The 19,829-nt window shown below is 36.8% G+C and overlaps 1 protein-coding gene across 1 annotated transcript in view; it reads left to right on the forward strand.

Annotated features, from left to right (window-relative positions):
* The window catches only part of GABRB3 (gamma-aminobutyric acid type A receptor subunit beta3), a 261,589-nt gene that overhangs the window by 219,204 nt on the left and 22,556 nt on the right, over nucleotides 1–19,829 (forward strand). The window contains exons 5-6 of the mRNA XM_069072947.1: nucleotides 4,364–4,516; nucleotides 8,727–8,971. Coding sequence (XP_068929048.1) covers nucleotides 4,364–4,516; nucleotides 8,727–8,971 — 398 coding nt within the window. The remainder of the gene's footprint in view (nucleotides 1–4,363; nucleotides 4,517–8,726; nucleotides 8,972–19,829) is intronic.

Consider the following 19,829-nt stretch of genomic DNA (forward strand, 5'->3'; position numbering starts at 1 on the left):
CCTACTTTATATACAGTTGTTTTGTGAGAGGTTGGGAGTTAGGGTCACTATAAAAATTAATGATAAAGTCCTTGATATGAAGGTGTTGACCCTAGTAGGATATTTCTCATAAAAAGCTGTGTTTCAAAGGAATTCTTAGGCTGAAGGCTTAGCTCATGAGAAGCTGGAGTAGGCTTTGGATATAAAAAAAGTTACAGCACTTATCCTCTTCTCTTAGCTTGTAATCTAAAGTCCAGAAGAATTGTTAGGGATGCAGAAAAGGAAATTTGAGAAATCAGACACTGTACACGGTCTCATCTCATGAGGACATAACACAGAATGATATTCATTTATTCAGCAGATGTGTTTTGAGCTCCTAGGATGTATAAGTTGTACTAATCATGTGGAGGAAGGGGTTAGATAAAAAAAATGAATAAGACCTAAATTCTCAACTCAAGTATTTCATAATACAGTAGGAGAGACAAAAAAAAAGTACAATAAATAAGACACAAGGCAGAATAAAATAACACTAATTTGTACTTATATAGTATCTTTATTTGGACAAAAGATTTTATAAACATCAGATTATAAAAATACAATTACTAAACACCCACTATATGCCAGGCACTGCGCTAAGCACTGGGGATATGAAGAAAGAAAATGGACAGTGTCTGTCCTCAAGGAACTCACAGTCTAATGGAGGAAACAATATGCCAACAACTTCTACAAACAAGATAGACAAAAGATAACTTGAAGATAATTAAAAGAGGGGAGGCACTAGAATTAAGGGAGATTGGGAAAAAATGTCTTAAAGAAGGTGTGATTTTAGCTGATATTTGAAGGAAACCAGGGAATCCAGAAGAAAGAGATTTAGAAAGAGAGTGTTCTTTGCATGGAGGACAACCAGTAAAAATGTCTGGCATCAAGAGATGAAGTATTATCTTATAAGAATGACAAGGAGACCAGTGTCAGTGAATTACAGAGAACTTGATGGGGTAGGGAAGGCTGGGAGGGGAGAGTTGTGAGGCCTGGAATGGGGAACAAGAGGGAGGGACAAGTTATAAAGAGCTTTGAACATAAGAGTAGTTTACATCTGATCCCAGAGATGAGTCACTAGATTTTATTGAGGTTGTGTGTGTGTGTGTGTGTGTGTGTGAGAGAGAGAGAGAGAGAGAGAGAGAGAGAGAGAGAGAGAGAGAGAGAGAGAGAGAGAGAGAGAGAGAGAGAGAGAGAGAGAGATCGAGTTCCACTTCAGGAAAACCATTTTGTTACTTGGGGGGTGGCGGAATTTGTGGAAGGCAGACTAACCAATAGGCATTAAGTGGTGGATTTGGTTTGGTCCTCATGTCTGTGAGAAATAGACCATGCAAATAATATGATTTAAATTTTTCAAATGAGGAAATTGAAGGTCAGAAAATTTAAGTACTTACCCATAGTCATGCTCAGGCAAATGACCATGGCAGGAGTCAATCCTACTCCTCCTGACCTCAACTTCAGCAATATTTCCATATGGTTTTAAAACGACAGTTATGAAATGAGTTATTCTAAGACTTCGGATGAGGCTAATTATGATATGCAGTTGGGGAGACATGGAGGAGTTGACATTTGAGCTAGTCTTTGAAGGGTTAATGAATGAATTTGATAACGAAGATTTAGTGGAAGAAAGGCATCTCAGAATCAGAGAAAAGACTTTAAACAAGAATTCAGTGATGGAAAAGTAAGGCGTGTGTTCAGGAAATAGTATATACTTTGGTTCTGCTTAAGGTATATTTAGGGAATGGTGAGAAATAATTCTGTATAGTAGAGCTGGCACCAGATCATAAAGGGCTTTGATTGTCATACACCTGAATTTTGATTTTATTTGACAAGTGATAAAAAATCATAAATGAAGATGACTGAGCAAGTGAATGACATTGTTCACCTTCTACTTCAGATAAATTAAAATGGCAATGTGATGTTGTAAAGATCAGAGGGGAGAGGGGCAGAGGGTGTGGGTGGGGAGTGGGGGGAGGGGAGGCCAATTAGGTGCTTATTTTAAACTGGTGAGAAAGAATAGGAGCCTAAACTAGGTTGGTAGCAGTAAGACTGAAAAGGTAGCTATGAATGGACACATTTTGGAAGTAGAACTTCCAGTTTGTAGAACATGATGAGGAAGAAGAGTAAGAAATCAAAGATTGGCAGTACTACGGATAGAAAATGGAAAATCAGAAAGAGAACTTGATTCTGGAGAGAGTACAAGCAGCTTAGATTTCTACATACTTAAATTATCCAGCAAGTATATGGATAGAGGTGTCCGGGACTGTGCTGGGGCCAACTCAAACAGGCAGGAGGACCAATTGCTAAATTCAGTGTGAACATTTACACCTAGAGAATGGTAAATGTTAAAAATCAAGGCTTGCTTTGTTTTTTTTATTGAAAAGCGATTGAGAAAATATCAATAATATAGATTTAACTTTAAATGTTTCATCAAGTCAGTTATTAAATATTTGCCAGCATACCCTTGGAAGTTTCCATCAAGTAGTTTTACTAGAGTTTGGGCAAAATGTCAGGTTAAAGGTATAGAATGGGACTTCATTTATATAGAAGTGATGATAGAATCTGGAAGGATTATTTTATCTGGAGATGGAGGTGATGGTGGAGATACTCAGTTCCAGAGGTTTTCAATCTGGGTTCCATGGAGTGGCTTTTTCAAGATTTTGATAATTATTTCAATATAGTTGGTTTCCTTTATAGTACAGATTATTTTATATTATACACTTAAAAGCATGACCCAGCAAAGAGATTCCTGAATTTCCCTAGAATGTCAAAGGGCCCCATGTCGTGAGAAAAGGTTAAGAACTTCTGATCTGATACAACTGCCACATTTTACATAAAAGAAAATTAGAGTATACCTGAAATTATGGAAACTCAAGAAGAGAAAAGGATTGAGGAAAAATTTTTATGAAATTACTAAAATAGGTGAAAGGAAAAAGAGGTATCTATGAAGCAAAGTGAGAAGTCACCATCAGAATAAAAAGAATGAAACCAGGAGAGTGTATGACACATAATGTCTTCAGCAATGTGTATTGATTGATTGAGAGACCATCATGGAAGCCAAGAAATATGGAAAAATGTTCTATGGAGGATAATAGCAAATATAGACTACACTTTTAAGAAGTTTAAGATAAGTAAGAGTAAGTGAAAGATTGATAGCTAGAGTAGGGGTAAAAGGAGCTTATGAGGGAATATTTTTGCAGAATCAAGCTATCCTGAACTTATTTGTAGGGCAAGGAGGAGATTCTAATGAAAGTGGGATGAGAAATTGAAGATGAAGGACGTTGAGGTGCTACTTGGGGGAATCACCTTCCCAGAGGAAGCAGGAAGAAGTGTGATCAAGAGCACAAGAATAAAGTTAGTTTTGAAAAGAAGAGACAGTTCTCCTGGGACAGGAAGGAAAGAGACAATGCTTCAAGTACAGGAAAATTTGAGAGTAGGGGAGAGAACTGGAAGGAACTCTTGTCAGACACTTTTGGCTCAAAGAATGGTCCAAAGGAAAGGATGGCTAGTCAGAATAAAAGCACATTTGGTATGGATCTATATATCCAAGGATGACATGTGGGAAGAATACATATAAAGATGGAAAGCCAGAGCAGTCTTATTATGGGCATACAGATATATGAGTGTTGAGAAATAACAAGACAGTGCTTTCATCTGGCAAGGAAATGTATCATTTCAGTGTGAGATGAAGGGACATGTTTTACTAGGTTTAGGCATCTCCCATCTTTAACCGTACTAATTTTTACAGTTTTTCATATGCAAAATTGCAGGGTCTTTGTACCTTTGGGAAGTGCCCCCATCCTAGTTACTTTTGCACAGCTGATTTTGAGCTTATTTGTGTGGGTGGCAGCAAAAAAAAAAAATTGACATGGGGCAGCTCTGGGCCAAATCTATTTGCGGACAATGAAAAAGTAGAACAGCCATTAATTAAAAGGATAAACAAGACATTTGACTTTCTTTTGCAGCCTTCTGTTAAAAGCTTTTCTTTAAAAAATAAAAATTAAAAAAAATTTCCTGAGGGATATTTCTCAGCTTAGCGTTTAGCCTTAGTAGCATTTCCTCGTTATTACATTAAAAATAGAGTACATAACAGTGTTTTTCTCTCAAGACACTCTGGGTTCCCTGTAAATACCATTTGCCAGAAAGAAATAAATTGTACAGTTGTGGAGTATTCCACGGTCCCTGTGGCTCTAAAGACATATTTTAGTCTCCATGGCAACAAAGGCAAATGATTTTGTCTGCTAATGTCTCTCTCTCTCTCTCTCTCTCTCTCTCTCTCTCTCTCTCTCTCTCTATCTCTCTCTCTCTCCCTTTCTGTTATATATAACAATTCTTCTGTTTTTCATAGGTGCCTATCCACGACTTTCACTGAGCTTCAGGTTGAAGAGAAATATTGGCTATTTCATTCTTCAGACCTACATGCCCTCCATATTGATCACAATTTTATCATGGGTGTCATTCTGGATTAATTATGATGCATCAGCAGCAAGAGTTGCCCTCGGTATGTGATTAAAAATTAGCATTAAAATTTAACTCAATATATCATTATAGTATCGAGTGATTTCCAAGACTATGGTTCACTTTCAGCATTTTGGCATCTCATGACACTAGCTTTGTGGACATAATTCTGTTTTATCTTCAATCAAAAAGCTCACGCATGATTCCCTTGATGTGGTAATTTAATTAAAAAGGCTTAAATGTGAATCTTCACAGCAATAATAGGGAAAATATGCCTCATCATAAAATATTTGTTACCTATTTTTCTCAGGGTAGGAAGTGTTATTTCCTGTTTAAAGAGATACCTCTCTCCCAGGAAAAAGACCTGATTGGTTCTAAGTAAAATGGAAAATAATTAAATATTACAGTAATATAATTGGAATTGTACAATTTAATGGGCATTATAACACACCATTTAATTCTTAGTGCTTCTATCTTGTCCAGCAGTTGTTCTGCTCATTTGGCCACTGTTACCTGAGGGAAAAAAATATAAAATTAAGTTTAACCTATGGAATATAAAAGAATCCTCAGGTAATTATAATTTAGATGCAGTTGAGATAGCAAACTCATAAGCAAAAGTCATTGATGAATGACTTTTAAAGTATTTATCTCAGAGAAATACAGAACAGAAATGGAGCCTTAGAGCAATTACCTCATTCTTTCTCCCCCTTTCTAGGTAGCACTGTACTTACAGCATTCTGAATATATAGTTATTTATCCTATTCGTTTAATCAATCGGAGAAGAATAATCCACATTTTCTACTATTCAAATGCATTTGTGCAGTCTAGAACGAGTTATGGTCTGGCATAGTGGATAGAGGGACAAGACAGAGTTAGGACAAGCTGGGTTCAGATACCTTCTCTGAAAGATGCTGCCTGTGTGACCATTTAATCTCTCCTACACTAAATGATTCTTAAAGACTGTTGTTGTTAAGTCATATCTAATTTTTCCTGACCATATTTGGGGTTTTCTTGGCAAAGATATTGGAGTGCTTTGCATTTCCTTCTCCAACTCATTTTACAGATGAGGAAACCGAGGCAAACAAGGTGAAGTGACATGCCCTGGGTCACACAGCTATTAAGTGTCTGAGGATAGAGTTGAATTCCGGAAAAGAAGTATTCCTCACCCAGGACTCTATCCACTGAACCATCTAGCTGCAAATGAAAATCTCCATTGTTAGAGGGAGTTTCTTTCCTGGGAGTTCCCTACATCAATTAAATCACAGACCTGATTTTTAAAAAAAGTGGGAGGGTAGGGAAAAGTGATAAAAAGCTCTTACATGAAAGTTTTCCTTCCTTTCACTTTTCCACTAGCTCTTCCTTCCCCCCCCCCCCTCACGGGAGTCAGGAGATTAAGATGGAAACCCCAAGTTAGTTTTACAGTTGTCAAAAGAACTCCTGACTCAGGTTTTTCCTGAGTTCAAGTCTGGCCTCAGACACTTACTAGCTGGGTGACCCCAGACTTAACTTTCTTTGCCTCAGTTTTCTCATTTGTAAAATGAGCTAGAGAAGGAAATGGCAAAGTATTCCAGTGTCTCTGCCAAGAAAACCCCAAATGGGACCATAAAGAGTTGGACAAAAATGAAAACTGAACAACAATAAGAAAAAGAGTTGGAGATTAAGCTGAGTATTAAATAAAGCTTTTCAATGGAAATGATTTTGATATGTATATATCTATGCAACTTATGCTATTGATATGTAATATAATTATATTGTAGAGAGTGTATGAAATACAGAATGCTTTAGGGTTTGCAAAGTGCTTTACAAATATTGTCTTATTGGATCCTCTCAACAATCCTGGAAAGGAAGTGCTATTATTATTCCCATTTCACCGATGAAGAATTGAGACAGGTAGAGGTTAAATGACTTGCTCAAGCAGTTTATTCAATTACTAAAACCATATGTGAAGTTCCTTTTTGCTGACTCCAGGTCCAGAGCTCTATCCAGAAATCTATCTGGCTCAAGTAACTATAATAATATCATCTTACTCCCTTAAAACAACTTTAGATTTTGTGTATTTCTTTCATTTATGTTTTGTGTGAAGCATGCCAGTAAAATTCTTCTATGAAAATGTGCATCCTTTAAGGATCTGTGATTGATTTGGGAATTTCCTCCAGTGATACAGGCCATCACCCATGTTGGTAATTCTTAGTAGTGCTACTCTACCTACTTGCTGAGCCTATGGATTAATGGGCACTGGACAGTTATGGCAATCCTGTGCCTCTATGCCCTTTTCTCCTTCTCCCTAACTGTTCATATGACTGCTGTTTTCCATTGCCCAGGTCAACATGTTCATGGGAACATGGTTGTAGTATTTTATTCCTTTACGTTGGTATAAGACCTATGAAGCAGGTGGACCTGCCAGCAAACATGACAAATATATCAATCTGTCCATATGAAGATTGAGTCTGATGGGTAGGAAAACTTTCCGTTCCTTTTTCCTCCATCTCTAAAATAGGAATGATATCACTTATACTCACCTCACAGGGTTGTTATGAGGAAAGTATTACCAAGTGCTCTATACAAATGCAAGTTATTATGCTGTTATTGTTATATTGCTGTTGTAATAATTGTTATTATGTGCCTGAGAGGGAATACAGACAAATTCTTTCCTAGGTGCCTCCTCAAAAAAAAAAATGATCACACTGAATAAGACTAATCTTACTTGTAAAAAGGAATAAGCTATTTCCTCTTGAAATGTATCGCTTGACAATATTATTCTCCAAGATCTTTTTTTTTTAATTTTGGAGGCGGGATCCGTCCTTGAACTATGATTTCGTCAGTGGGGAGAACTCCCTTTATTCATTCATGTCACAAGTCTTCTGCAACTTACACAGCTTCCCTAAGGCAATGAAATGAAATTATCTACCTACCCATGGTCATACAGCTAATGTGTCAGAAGCAGAATTTGAACACAATTCTTCCTGCCTTCAAAGCCCTGGTAGTATGCCACCTCTTTCCAAGATACTTCTTAGACCAAAAGAGTTATTCTACCATGAAAAACTCAGTGACTTTCTTACCTTCTCAGCAGTAAGTTTCATTTAAACTAAATAAGTTCAGGCTTGTCCATAAACTGTCTGTGACATTAGGCAAATCAATTAGCTTCAGTTCCTTTATGGGACTAGGACACCTATAAAATCATTTCCATCTTTAAAATTCAATTCTTCTGTGATTCTATGCATTTTATGAACACCTGTATAACACCTAGTGCTGCATTTAGTAATGTACCAGCTATAAAAGAAGAATAAACCAAGGCCTCCACCCCTTTTCTTATAATTTTCTTGGAGAGACAAGACTCACATGTGTAAAATAAATGTGAAACATTGCATAAAAAATTCTTACAATGAATCTGTTGATATTAGATAAATGCTAAAGTTATCAATAACTTTTATGAATACAGAAATTGCTATAATATTTGATTTCAAGAAAATTATTCACTTACCAGATATTTATTGAGGATCTACCATGGGTAAGGCATTGCTAGATGCTATGAGAGGTTCAAAGATAAATGTCTTCCCTTCGGGCATTTGGATTATACTATGTTATTTGCTTTCTTGCTCCAGAATTATCCTGTGCAATCAAAAATTGTTCAGCAGATGATATTTCCAGTGCTTTCAACAAACAGTTGACTGTCCTCTCTGTTGTTTTCTGATAATCCAGTTCAATTCAATAAGCATTTTATTAATCAGTAAGTTTCATTTTGATATTGTTAAACATCTTTGTAAGGTTTGCTCATATAGCCCCCATAATACAATTCTCTTTCCTCAATGTTTTTCCCACTCAGACTTTTAAGATACTTTTATGAAATCTCCCATTTATTCCCATTTATTTTCATTTCTCCCAACTCTTCTAATGCAGTACTTTCCTCACGAGTACCTTCCATATTTTCATCTCTGTTTTCAGGATTCTATTCCATTTATTATAACATACTGCTATTATGGAGCCCAGATCTGTGTGCAGTATTCTAAGTGCTATCTTCCCCGGAGTAGAGATGTTATTTCACCACTCCAAATGTGATAGCTCTGCCTACGCAGCTCCAAATGACATATTTTATGCTGTATTGCATTTCAATCTCACCTACTACACATGAGCCCAATAATATCCAATCCATCATTGAAATGACTCAAGCTATTTGGAGAATTTTTTTTAACCTATGAAAGATGAAACCCAATGTGGCAAAACTGCAGGAACTTACTGTCACATTTCTCTTACAGGAATTACAACTGTACTGACCATGACAACAATCAACACTCACCTTCGAGAGACTTTGCCCAAGATCCCTTATGTGAAAGCCATAGACATGTACCTGATGGGATGCTTTGTTTTTGTCTTCTTGGCACTCCTGGAATATGCCTTTGTCAATTACATCTTTTTTGGAAGAGGCCCTCAAAGGCAGAAGAAGCTGGCCGAAAGGTCTGCAAGGGCAAAGAATGACCGCTCGAAGAGTGAAAGCAACCGGGTAAGGTATTTGCATTCACTCAGCCCTTGAAACAAGTTAAATGAATCTACATCCTGTCCTGTTATGCTGCATAAATTAACCATCCTCGTGTCCATGAGCTTATGGAAGTATTTACATGTTCAATTACCCAATTAGTTGTTGTTAATTTCTCATGAAAATTTTTTTTCGAATTAAGTCTCTCAAGAGTTACATTAGACCAAGAAGATGCTTGTTATAATAGAATCAACCCTGGATTTGGAGTGAGAGGAGCTGAGTTCAAATGCCAATTTCTTTAACTTAGTAATTGGGTGACTTTGAGGAAGTCACTTAACTTCCCTAGGGTGTCACTTTTCTCATCTGTAGAGTGAGGAGATTTAGAGTAGGTTCTTTCTTGCCCTAAATTTATGGGAATGCATTCTTTCTATGAATAGGCAAGCATCACTAGTATGTGCATCAGGGAAACTGATGACTCATGTGTGGAAGCTGAAATAAGATCCTTTTTTGCTCAAAAAATTAAGGATTCAGTTGTAACATCATGAATTCATTTCTCTACTAGGAAGTACTACTTGTTTTGATGTTTTGGTAACATGGTGATGATAAGAACAGTTCAAATGAGACAAAAGCTAGATATTTTGGTCTATTTGAATGTGTCATAGCTTAAAACCATATATTCTAGATGCTTTATTACTATACATTCTCAACTATCCTCTTGTACAGAAGGAATAGACTGGCCTTTGAGTTCATTTTAGAAAGACCCTATGGTTTCTAGACACATTTCTCCAAGTGGTGGGAAGATGCTTCCTTTTCGTACTCCTTGGGCAAAATCACGGTGAATATACCTTTGGCAATATTTGACATCAGTACTCACAAACAAAAGGGGCAGCAAACATCTCCCAAGCCCTCTTTTTAAACACTTGTTGGACTTCCTAGCCACCCATTGATACCTTGCCAAAAGCACCCATATTTTGTAGCCAAGCTTAGGAGGTTGCAGGCACTATTTTCATTAACATAATAAGAACCATTGATTTCAGAAAGTAGCTGGTCTCTCCTCTAGCCTCCCCTCTCCTCTCAAGTAAACTCATTTTTTTAATCCCTAAACACAAAGCAACACATTGTGTCCCTTTAACTGGGGCTTGGGGTAGACTAGACATTTTATTTTTTAAAAATTTTATGAAATTATTATGAAAGTTTTATGAAGAGCATGATTTGTATTTAAATTTAAATTCAATGGATTAAGATTGACAGAAAAGTCAAGAAAAATGAAAATATTTCATGTATATTTGAATTACGGTCTTCCTTTTAAATTGTAAAAAGTTGTTTCTTAAGTCTTCTAAGGGCAAGACAGATATAAACACATAGGTAGTATGTGAGTCCTTTTTTGGAACAAAGAGAAAAAGACATTTCAAAGACAATCTAACATACAGAACTAAAATATATATTTTTTTTCCATTTAAAAAAAAACTTGGGGTGGCCAGGTAGCACAGTGAGTAAGAGCACTAGCCCCAGTGTTGGGATGACCTGGGGAATTGAATTCGGGCTCAGACACTTAACATCCACCCAAAATAACTGGCCATGTAATCTTGAGCAAGTTACTTAACCCCAATTGCTTTTTAAAAAATCATATATTAGGAAGCTCCTGCATAGATGGATTCTGACTTTAAACTTACAAATAATAAGTTTTCCTTCTGTTTTTGAAGTTATGATCTTAGTACCCATTTTTTTCCCTATATGATAAATAATTCTCATATTGTCAAACTTATAACTTCCTGGAAGGGGGTCACAGTGAGGTTGAGTCATTACAAGGTATGAACCTTTGTTTCTAAAGCATCTCAAGTATCTCTCTTCACCAAAAGGATGAGACACAGAGAGGGGATGGCTGCCATCTAATAATCCCGGAGTGTGCTGTTGTCCTTGAAAACCAATTGGGAGTACTCTCAGCAAGCTTGCCAATGGGCGTGCCCACTGTCTCCATGAGAAGAGGAATTTCACATGCCTCAGGGGGGGAAACGTTTCATATTCTGTAATATCTGGATTGACTGGAAATTTCATCACATTGATCACAGGATATTCCCTTAATCATCATCCCTTACATTATAGAATTTTACATATGAATGATAATATACATGTTTATCCTATATTTGGTGGTAGTATGTTTTCCTATTTTTAAAATAAATTTTGCACCTATTGTGCCTTCCCTCTTCTGATTTTTGTTTTTCTCTATAATTCATCAGTTTCTCAATTTTATTGCACCTTTCTTGTTTCTTCAGTTTTGTCTCTCCAGATAAACTATTTTAATCCAACTGCTTGTCAATTTTATTCTCTATCCTACTGTTATTTTTTTAAATTTCATCTTTTTCTTTTCATTTCCATCAGATCATCTCCAATAATTTTGTTCTCATGTGTTTTTGCTCTTATTCAATATGGATACTATCATTATTTTCCATTCTCCTTGAGGAAGCATGGTGTATTAGAAAGGGTACTTTACATCCAAAGTATTGAGTTCTGCCTCTTATACCCACTAATTGTGTGCCTTTGGCTTGTCTCTCCTATGGCATCAGTTTCACCTTATAAAAATGAGAAAATCTATAGGGTCTCTTCCAATTCTGTGACTTTTAGTTTTTTTTATAATGCCTTTATCAGATCTTTCTTTTCCTGCATGGATCAAAGTCCCAAATTCATCCCATTAGAAATGGACAAAACTCAATGGACTGTTGGCATGGGAGGCACCAAGCCAGAGCATAATGAAAATGAACAGATGCTCTTCAAGACAGCAGCTTGTACTTTTGCAGTGCTTTACAGCTTACAAAGTATTTTTCCAATAACAAGTTGGTGAAGCAGGCAGTGCCAAAGCATTGATATCTACATTTTCTAATTGAAAAAAGTAAGGCCTAGAGAGTTTAAACAATTATCCAAGGTCACACAAAGAATGAATGACCACTGGCACTCAACTGTAAGTTTGTGTCCTTTATCTCTTCCTGTGTCCCATGGTGTTCTCTGTCTCTCATCCCCCCCCAATCTCTCTCCCTTTTTCCTTCCCTCCCTCTTTCCCACCTCTCTTTCTCTCTCTCCCTTCCTCCCCTTTCTTCCTCCCTGTAGTGCCAATGCAATATTCAGAGCGCCCATGATCATGGTAAAGATGGTGACTATAAGTATTGCTGATGTTCCACCATAAAATATACCAAACTCCCAGATACAGCACAGAACTGAAGCAATTATTTAGACAACAGAAAACCCAGTCCCCAAATCAGTAAGCTGATTCCATCATAGTACCAAAGACATTCAGAAGCCATAATAACACTTAGAGCCACATATCCTTCAGCCTTCCCACAAACCAATACAAGATCAATATTTACTCACCAACCTCTCTTCCTCTTTAATGAGCATCCTCTCTCCCCCACCATCTGGCTAGCTCGGACCAGCTTCCTGTGGGTTCTACTTCCTTTCAGCAAAATCCTCCCACCACAGGCTCCATGTAACTATATTTCGCCTATTAGGGGATAGACTTTATCATCACAGCAGGGAAGCTTCCTGTGGGCTCTGCTGCACCTTTCAGCAAATTCCCTCCATCACAGGCTCCATGGGATTATATTCACCTATTGGGGGCAGAGTTCACTTTCAAATAAGGGGAGGTCTTCAAACTCCCCCCCCCCCCCGTCTATTAAGGGGCAGGGAAGATCTTCAAATTTCCATTCCCACTATACTCTCACTCTCCATCTCTCCCCCTCCCCCCTCCCTGCCTCTCTCTTTCACACACACACATTCACTCACTGACTCTGTGTCTCCCTCATCTGCTTATTGCAATTGCTGTTTCTCTTGGTTGTTCCATATTTGCCTTCCTCACCAATTCCCCATCATGTTAATATCTACTACCCTTCTACCTTCAAGCTGGCCACAAAGCAGAGGTCAAAACAGGCAGTCATGCTATACATTATGGCTTCTCGAAGAACGCAGCACAGCTCTGCCAAGTCTTAAAACTGCACAGTATTTCAGAAATAGACCAATAATTGCCATCAGAATAAGTCAGAGAAGAACAATAACGTGGGCACAGCCAAGTCCAAACTCAATGGAAACCTCTAAACTCTCTTCCTCCTGCAGTCAATACAGGATGGTGCCAGGACATTTTTTTCTTCCCTTCCCAGGAGGCCACTGTGGTTTCCACCTGAACTCAAGTTTACTTCATTTTGGAACTAATTTAGCTGGGGAAAATTCTCTTTGCTTAAGATTTAGTGAATCCCCTCCCCCCTCCCCAGCTTTAGAGGAAGGGTCACTTACTCATGCTGGCTCTGTGGATGAGGTGGTTGGGTTTTGCAGCAGGGAAGAAGGGGATTAAAATGCATTGGTTTTACTTTCTAGGAACTAAAAACAGATCAGGGCACATATTTTCAGCTGTTGTAGCAAATCCCGTCCAAAATCTCACAGTGAGAATTATCTCCAAATAGAAGAAAGCTAAGAAAAAAATAAATAATTTGAAGTTATCCACCAAAGCTGTGTCACAATGGAGCCGAGAAGACCACAATTGGAGTTCCTGATATGTATTTTGAACCCAAGGAACAACCATTTGCCATTCATAAGGTTGTACCAGGTTAGACTTGAGATTTCTTTTCTGGCAGTGTATTCATAATCAGTCCTGTATGGGATATCTAAATTGGCTGACATCCAACTGTGGGTAGAAAATACCATATTAAATCAAGACATGGTCATGCTGTTCCCAAGGAAACCAGAAATGATTGGAATAATCCCTGCTTCCTTGATTTTGGACTCCTCTACAGCCTCCTTTGTTATAGCAAATTAGAAATGTGTTTTATTTCTTTTAAAGATAGGCCATTTATAATAGGTAAATGTAGCACAATCTAAGTATGAAGTTGTAAGAAAAAAGAAAAGATCAGTACCTTTATTGAGAATTAGGGCTGTCGAAGTTTGATTTGAAATTCAAAAGTGAAAGAAATGTACAAGTCAGAAGTAAGAAGTACTTGTACTACATTTTGCTTCATTTATTTATTTATTTATTTATTTATTCATTCATTCATTCATTCATTCATTTATTTATTTATTTATTTGTTTGTTTATTTATTCATTTATTTATTTATTTATTTATTTATTTGTAGTTTTCAGCATTTACTTCCATAACTTTTCAATTTCTTCTCCCTCTCCCCACTCCCTCCTCAAAATGGCCTGCAATCTGATATAGGTTTTACATATACATTCCTATTACACATATTTTCACATTAGTCATGTTGTATAGAAGAAATATAACAAATAGGAGAAACAATGAGAAAGAAAAAATAAACAAGAAAAGAAAAGTGTTTTCTTTGCTTTGCATTCTGACTCCATAGTTCTTTCTCTGGATGTGGATGGCATTGTGCATCTTGAGTCCTTTGGAATTGTTTTAGGTCCTTACATTTCTAAGAAGGGCTAAGTCTGTCAAAATCTGTCATTGCAGATTGTGGCTGTTACTCCTGCTTCTGCTCACTTCACTTAGCATTTGTCCATATAAATCTTTCCAGGGTTTTTCTGAAGTCCACCTGTTCATCATTGCTTATAATGCAATAGCAGTTCATTACCTTCATATACCAGAACTTGCTTAGCCATTTTCCCATTTATGGGCATCCCCTCAATTTCTATATTTTGGCCATCATGAAGAGAGCTGCTATAAACACTTTTGTACACATGGGTCCTTTCCCCATTTTTCTGATCTCTTTCGGATACAGCCCTAGAAGTGGTATTGCTGGGACAAAAGGTATGGACATTTTTATAGCCCTTTGGACATAGTTCCAAATTGCTCTCCAAAATGTTTGGATCAGATCACAACTCCACCAACAATGAATTAGTGTTCCAACTTTCCTGCATCTTCTCCAAAATTTATCATTTTCCTGTTTTGTCATGTTAGCCAATCTGATATTTGTGATTTGGTACCTCAGATTTGTTTTGATTGGAATCTCTCTAATTGAGAGTGATTTAGGTCATTTTTTCTTATGACTATAGATAGCTTTAATTTCTTCCTCTGAAAACTGCCTGTTCATATCCTTTGACTATTTATCAATTGGGTAATGACTTGTATTTTTGTAAATTTGACTCAGTTCTCTATATATTTTAGAAATGAGGCCTTTATCAGAAACACTAGTTGTAAAAATTCTTTCCAATTTTTCTGCTTCCCTCCTAATCCTGCTTGAATTGGTTTTGTTTGCACAAAAACTTTTAACTTAATGTAATCAAAATTATCGATTTTTCATTTCATAGTTTTCTCTGTCTCTTATTTGGTCATAAATTCCTCCATTTTTCATAAATCTGACAGATAAACTATTCCTTGATACCCTAATTTGTTTATAATATCAGCCTTTATACCTAAGTCATGTACCCAGTTGGATTTTATTTTGCTATACGGTGTTAGATGTTGGCCTATGCCCAGTTTCTGCCATACTGTTTTCTAGTTTTCCTAGCATTTTTTCTCAAATAGTGATTTCTCATCCCAGAAGCTGGAATCTTTGGGTTTATCAAACAGTGGATTGCTATAATCATTAACTACTGTCTCTTGTGTACCTAACCTATTCCACTGATTTACCCCTCTATTTCTTAGCCAGTACCAAGTAGTTTTGATATTGCTGCTGTCTAATAAAATTTAAGCTTTTCTTTTATTAAAAAAAGATTCCTCAACCTATTTATCTAGTATTTTTATTAAATTGCTTAGGCTAGTCATAATTTCTTAAGTTTACAGTTGTCGATTAGCTGTAAAGTTTCTAAAATTAAGGCATAAATACACAATTAACCAATTTGACAATTTTATAAGATATACTTGACTTTCCCCAAGTCAAAGGTTCAGAAAACTGAGCCAGGTGGTTACACTTAAGAACTCAGTGATAATTTTCAAACATCCAAGTACATCTCCTAATCAATTGTCATCCCAATGTAATTTGAAGTTCAGTGAGTGTATATAGACACACACACACTATAGTAACATGACTAAAATATACAAAGACCAAATATCTTGAAAAGAAAAGGCAGTATTTTTTAAATATTTACTCATTGATCTTCAAATTACCTTTTTATGATTAGTTACCAGAATCATTTCTCTTTTTATAGATGGAACCAGTTTTATAGTAGGAGAATTTTAGAGATGTAGAAGCCATTAGGGTTGGTTTAGTACAACACCAACATTTTGTAGATAAGACTAAGGCTAAGAGATGTTTAGAGTCTTAAGTCAAGGACTTGAGATGTACTGAGCCAAGCCTACTAAGATCTCTTGATTTTCAATTCTTTGCTTTTATGTTGCCCTTTTTATGGTCTGAAAATATCCCCTTTTAGGCAAGTAATAATGTATAATCTACTTTTTCATAATCTACTTTCCACAGTCCTCAGAATTTACTTTTCTGCCAATGGGTAAGTGTTTATTTGGAAACCCTGCAGTGTTCTTAAGTTACAATCAAGGCCCCTCTAACATAATAATAATAATTAATATTATTATTGCTAGAATCTATCTATATAGTATTTTAAAGCTTTACATTAGACTTTACATATATTATTTCATTTGTTTCTCACAATAATACTGTGAAGGAGAGAGGTGCAATTATTATCTCCATTTTGCAGAAATGTAAACTGAGGCTGAGAGAGGTTCTGTGACTTGCCCAAGGTCACAAAACTAACACACACTCACACAACATGTATCTGTGATAGGATGTGAACCCAGATCATCCTTACTTCAAAGCTAGATATCTATCCACAATGCCACCTATCTACCCAAATTGCTGGTGATTATAAACATGCTTAAGATGTAATTTTCTAGTATTTATTCATCTTAATTCATGATGAAATTCATTAATACTCAAAACTTTTCTTATCTCTGCTTATGTATCACAGTAGCAAGAGTCGATTTTTGGCCTTAGAGTGAAGAGCAGGACTCAAGTTTCATGTTTGAGTTTATGCTCTCGGATTAGTAGCCCCACAATTCAAAAGATTTCCAACAAATATTAACATCTATTTACAATTGATTTTTCTTAACTTCTACCCAGGAAGAACTTTAGTATATTATTATTAGGGGCTTCAATATTATTTATTAGCTGAGCCTTGTGGGTTTAAACCTCACTGGATGTCAAAAGGGTATAATTCTTACACAGGGAATTGTAGCTTCAAGTAGACCAACTGACATAAGAGCCTTGCATTTTATTGACAGAGCAGCATGTATTTTCCCACCTGGTGAACTACTATTTTTCATCATGAAATAAAGCATTATAGTAACACCCCAAAAAAGCTGGAAGGTAAGTGGAGGATGAAGAAATAGGCAAATCTGCCAAAGGACTCAGGAAAACTTAAAGAAAAATATGCTGTGACATAATCGCTACTAGATGCTATGTTATGTGTCATTTTTCTTCCAACAAAGTTCTTTTTTTTTCTTTTTTTTTAAGCATTCGGGGTTAAGTAACTTGCTCAGGGTTACATGGCCGGGTGTTTCTGGGTGGGTGCTAAGTGTCTGAGCCTGGCATTCAATCTCCAGGTCATCCCGACACTGGAGCCAGTGCTCTTACTCGCTGAGCCACCTGGCCACCCCTAAGCAATTGGGGTTAAGTAACTTGCTCAAGGTTACACAGTCAGGTGTTTCTGGGTAGGTAATAAGTGTCTGAGCCCGGATTCGATCCCCAGGTCCTCCCGACACTGGGGCCAGTGCTCTTACTCGGTGTGCTACCCCAACAAAGTTCTTTAAGAGTAAGAGAGAGCAATAACTAAATCACTGATTCCAGTAAGAGGAGAAATGAGAACAAAATCCTTGAAAATATAAAGTATTGATAAAAACGATCCTCAACACTGCCTACCATCTGTCATTCCACACAGGGAATTTCAGTCTTAGTTCTTTCCTGATTGGTTTGTTGTTTTCAGTCATTTTCAGTTGTGTCTGATTCTTCATTACCACATTTGGGCTTTTCTTGACAAAGAGAGTGAAGTGATTTGTCATTCCCTTCTACAGTTCTTTTTACAGATGAGGAAATGGATGTAAACTGGGTTAAGTGAGTTGTCCATGGTCACACAATTCTTAAGTATCTGAGGCCAGATTTGAACTCAAGAAAATTAGTCTTCCTGACTCCAGGCCTGGCACTCTATACACTGAATCACCTAGATGCGATCCCATTGATGGCTTACACCTTTTTTTTTTTTTTGGTAAAATTATACTGAGAACAAGCAAAGTGTTTAGCCAAAATCTCCAAGAAAGACTCATCAAATTTTCCAGTATAAAAGTCAGGTGTGGTAGAACTCTCTGGTAATCTCTGCTACTGATGAGGTTGAGGCTGGTAGTTTGTGTGAATGTCGGAGTTCTGAGTTGCAAAAGACTAAGCACTAAATCTGCCATGAATATAGTGATTATCCCAGGAGCTGGGACCACCAAGCTGCCTACAGAAGGGCAATTAGGCCCAGACCAGAAATAAGGCAGATCAAAGCATATGAGTCAATTGCTGATGGTTTAGAGAGGGACACCCAGTCTCACAAAAAAAAAAAAAATCCAGTGGGGAAGGTAGGTGGCACAGTGAATAGAGCACTGGCCCTTGAGTCAGGAGGACCTGAGTTCAAATCGTGTCTCAAGCACTTAACACAAAACGAGTTGTGTGACTTTGGGCAAGTGACTTAACCCCAATTGCCCTACCTTCCAATTGCCCTACCCTACCACACTCACATATATATATATTTATATGCACATACATCCTCCTATACATACATATACTTGTATGTATACATATATATATATATTCCCTTCAGCTATCCTCATACTGAAAAGAGTCTTATGAGTTACAATTATTGTTTTTTCCATGTAGGAATGTAAATAGTTCAACTTTAATAAGTTCTTTATGATTTTTTTTTCCTGTTTACTGTCTCATGCTTCACTAGCTTCTTGTATTTGAAAGTCAAATTTTCTGTTCAGCTCAGGTTTTTTCATCAATAATTCTTGAAATTCCTCAATTTCATTGAATGACCATATTTTCTCCTGTAGCATTATACTCAGTTTTGCTGGGAAGGTGATTCTTGATTTTAGTCCTAGCTCCTTTGACCTCTGGAATATCTTATTCCAAGCCCTTTGATCCCTTAATCGAAGGATCTTATATTATCCTGATTATGTTTCCACAGTACTCAAACTGTTTCTACCTGACTGCTTGCAGGAGTTTTCTTTTTGGGATCTGTCTCAAGAGGCGATCAGTGAATTCTTTCAATTTCTATTTTGCCCTCTGATTCTAGAATATCAGGGCAATTTTGCTTGATAATTTCTTGAAAGATCATGTCTAGGCTCTTTTTTTGATCATGGCTTTCAGGTAGTCTAATGAAGTTTTAATTATCTCTCCTGGATCTATTTTCCAGGTCAGTGGTTTTTCCAATGAGATATTTCACATTGCCTTCTATTTTTTCATTTCTTTGGATCTTTCTTATAGTATCTTTATTTCTCATAAAGTTATTAGCTTACAATTGCTCCAATCTAATTTTGAAGGAGTTATTCTCTTCAGTGAGTTTTTGATATTCTTTTTCCATCTGACAAATTTAGCTTTTTAAAGCATTCTTTTCCTCATTGGCTTTTTGGGCCTCTTTTGCCATTTGAGGTAGTCTATTTTTTTTTAAAGCAATCAGGGTTAAGTAACTTGCTCAAGGTTACACGGCCAGTTATTTCTGGGTGTGGTGCTGAGTGTCTGGATTTGATCCAGGTCATCCTGACACTGGAGCCGGTGCTCTTACTCACTGAGCCACCTGGCCGCCCCTAGTAGTCTATTTTTTAATGTTTTGTTTTCTTCAGTGTATATTTTGGTCTCCTTTAGCAGGTTGTTGACTCTCTTTTAATGATTTTCTTGCATCATTCTCATTTCTCTTCCCAATTTTTCCTCCACTTACTTAAATTTCAAAATCCTTCTTGAGC

This window comes from Petaurus breviceps, unplaced genomic scaffold (genome assembly GCF_028583685.1).
Source record: "Petaurus breviceps papuanus isolate PSGF00001 unplaced genomic scaffold, PetGlider_PUasm1.0 90849, whole genome shotgun sequence".
Taxonomy (NCBI): Eukaryota; Metazoa; Chordata; class Mammalia; order Diprotodontia; family Petauridae; genus Petaurus; species Petaurus breviceps.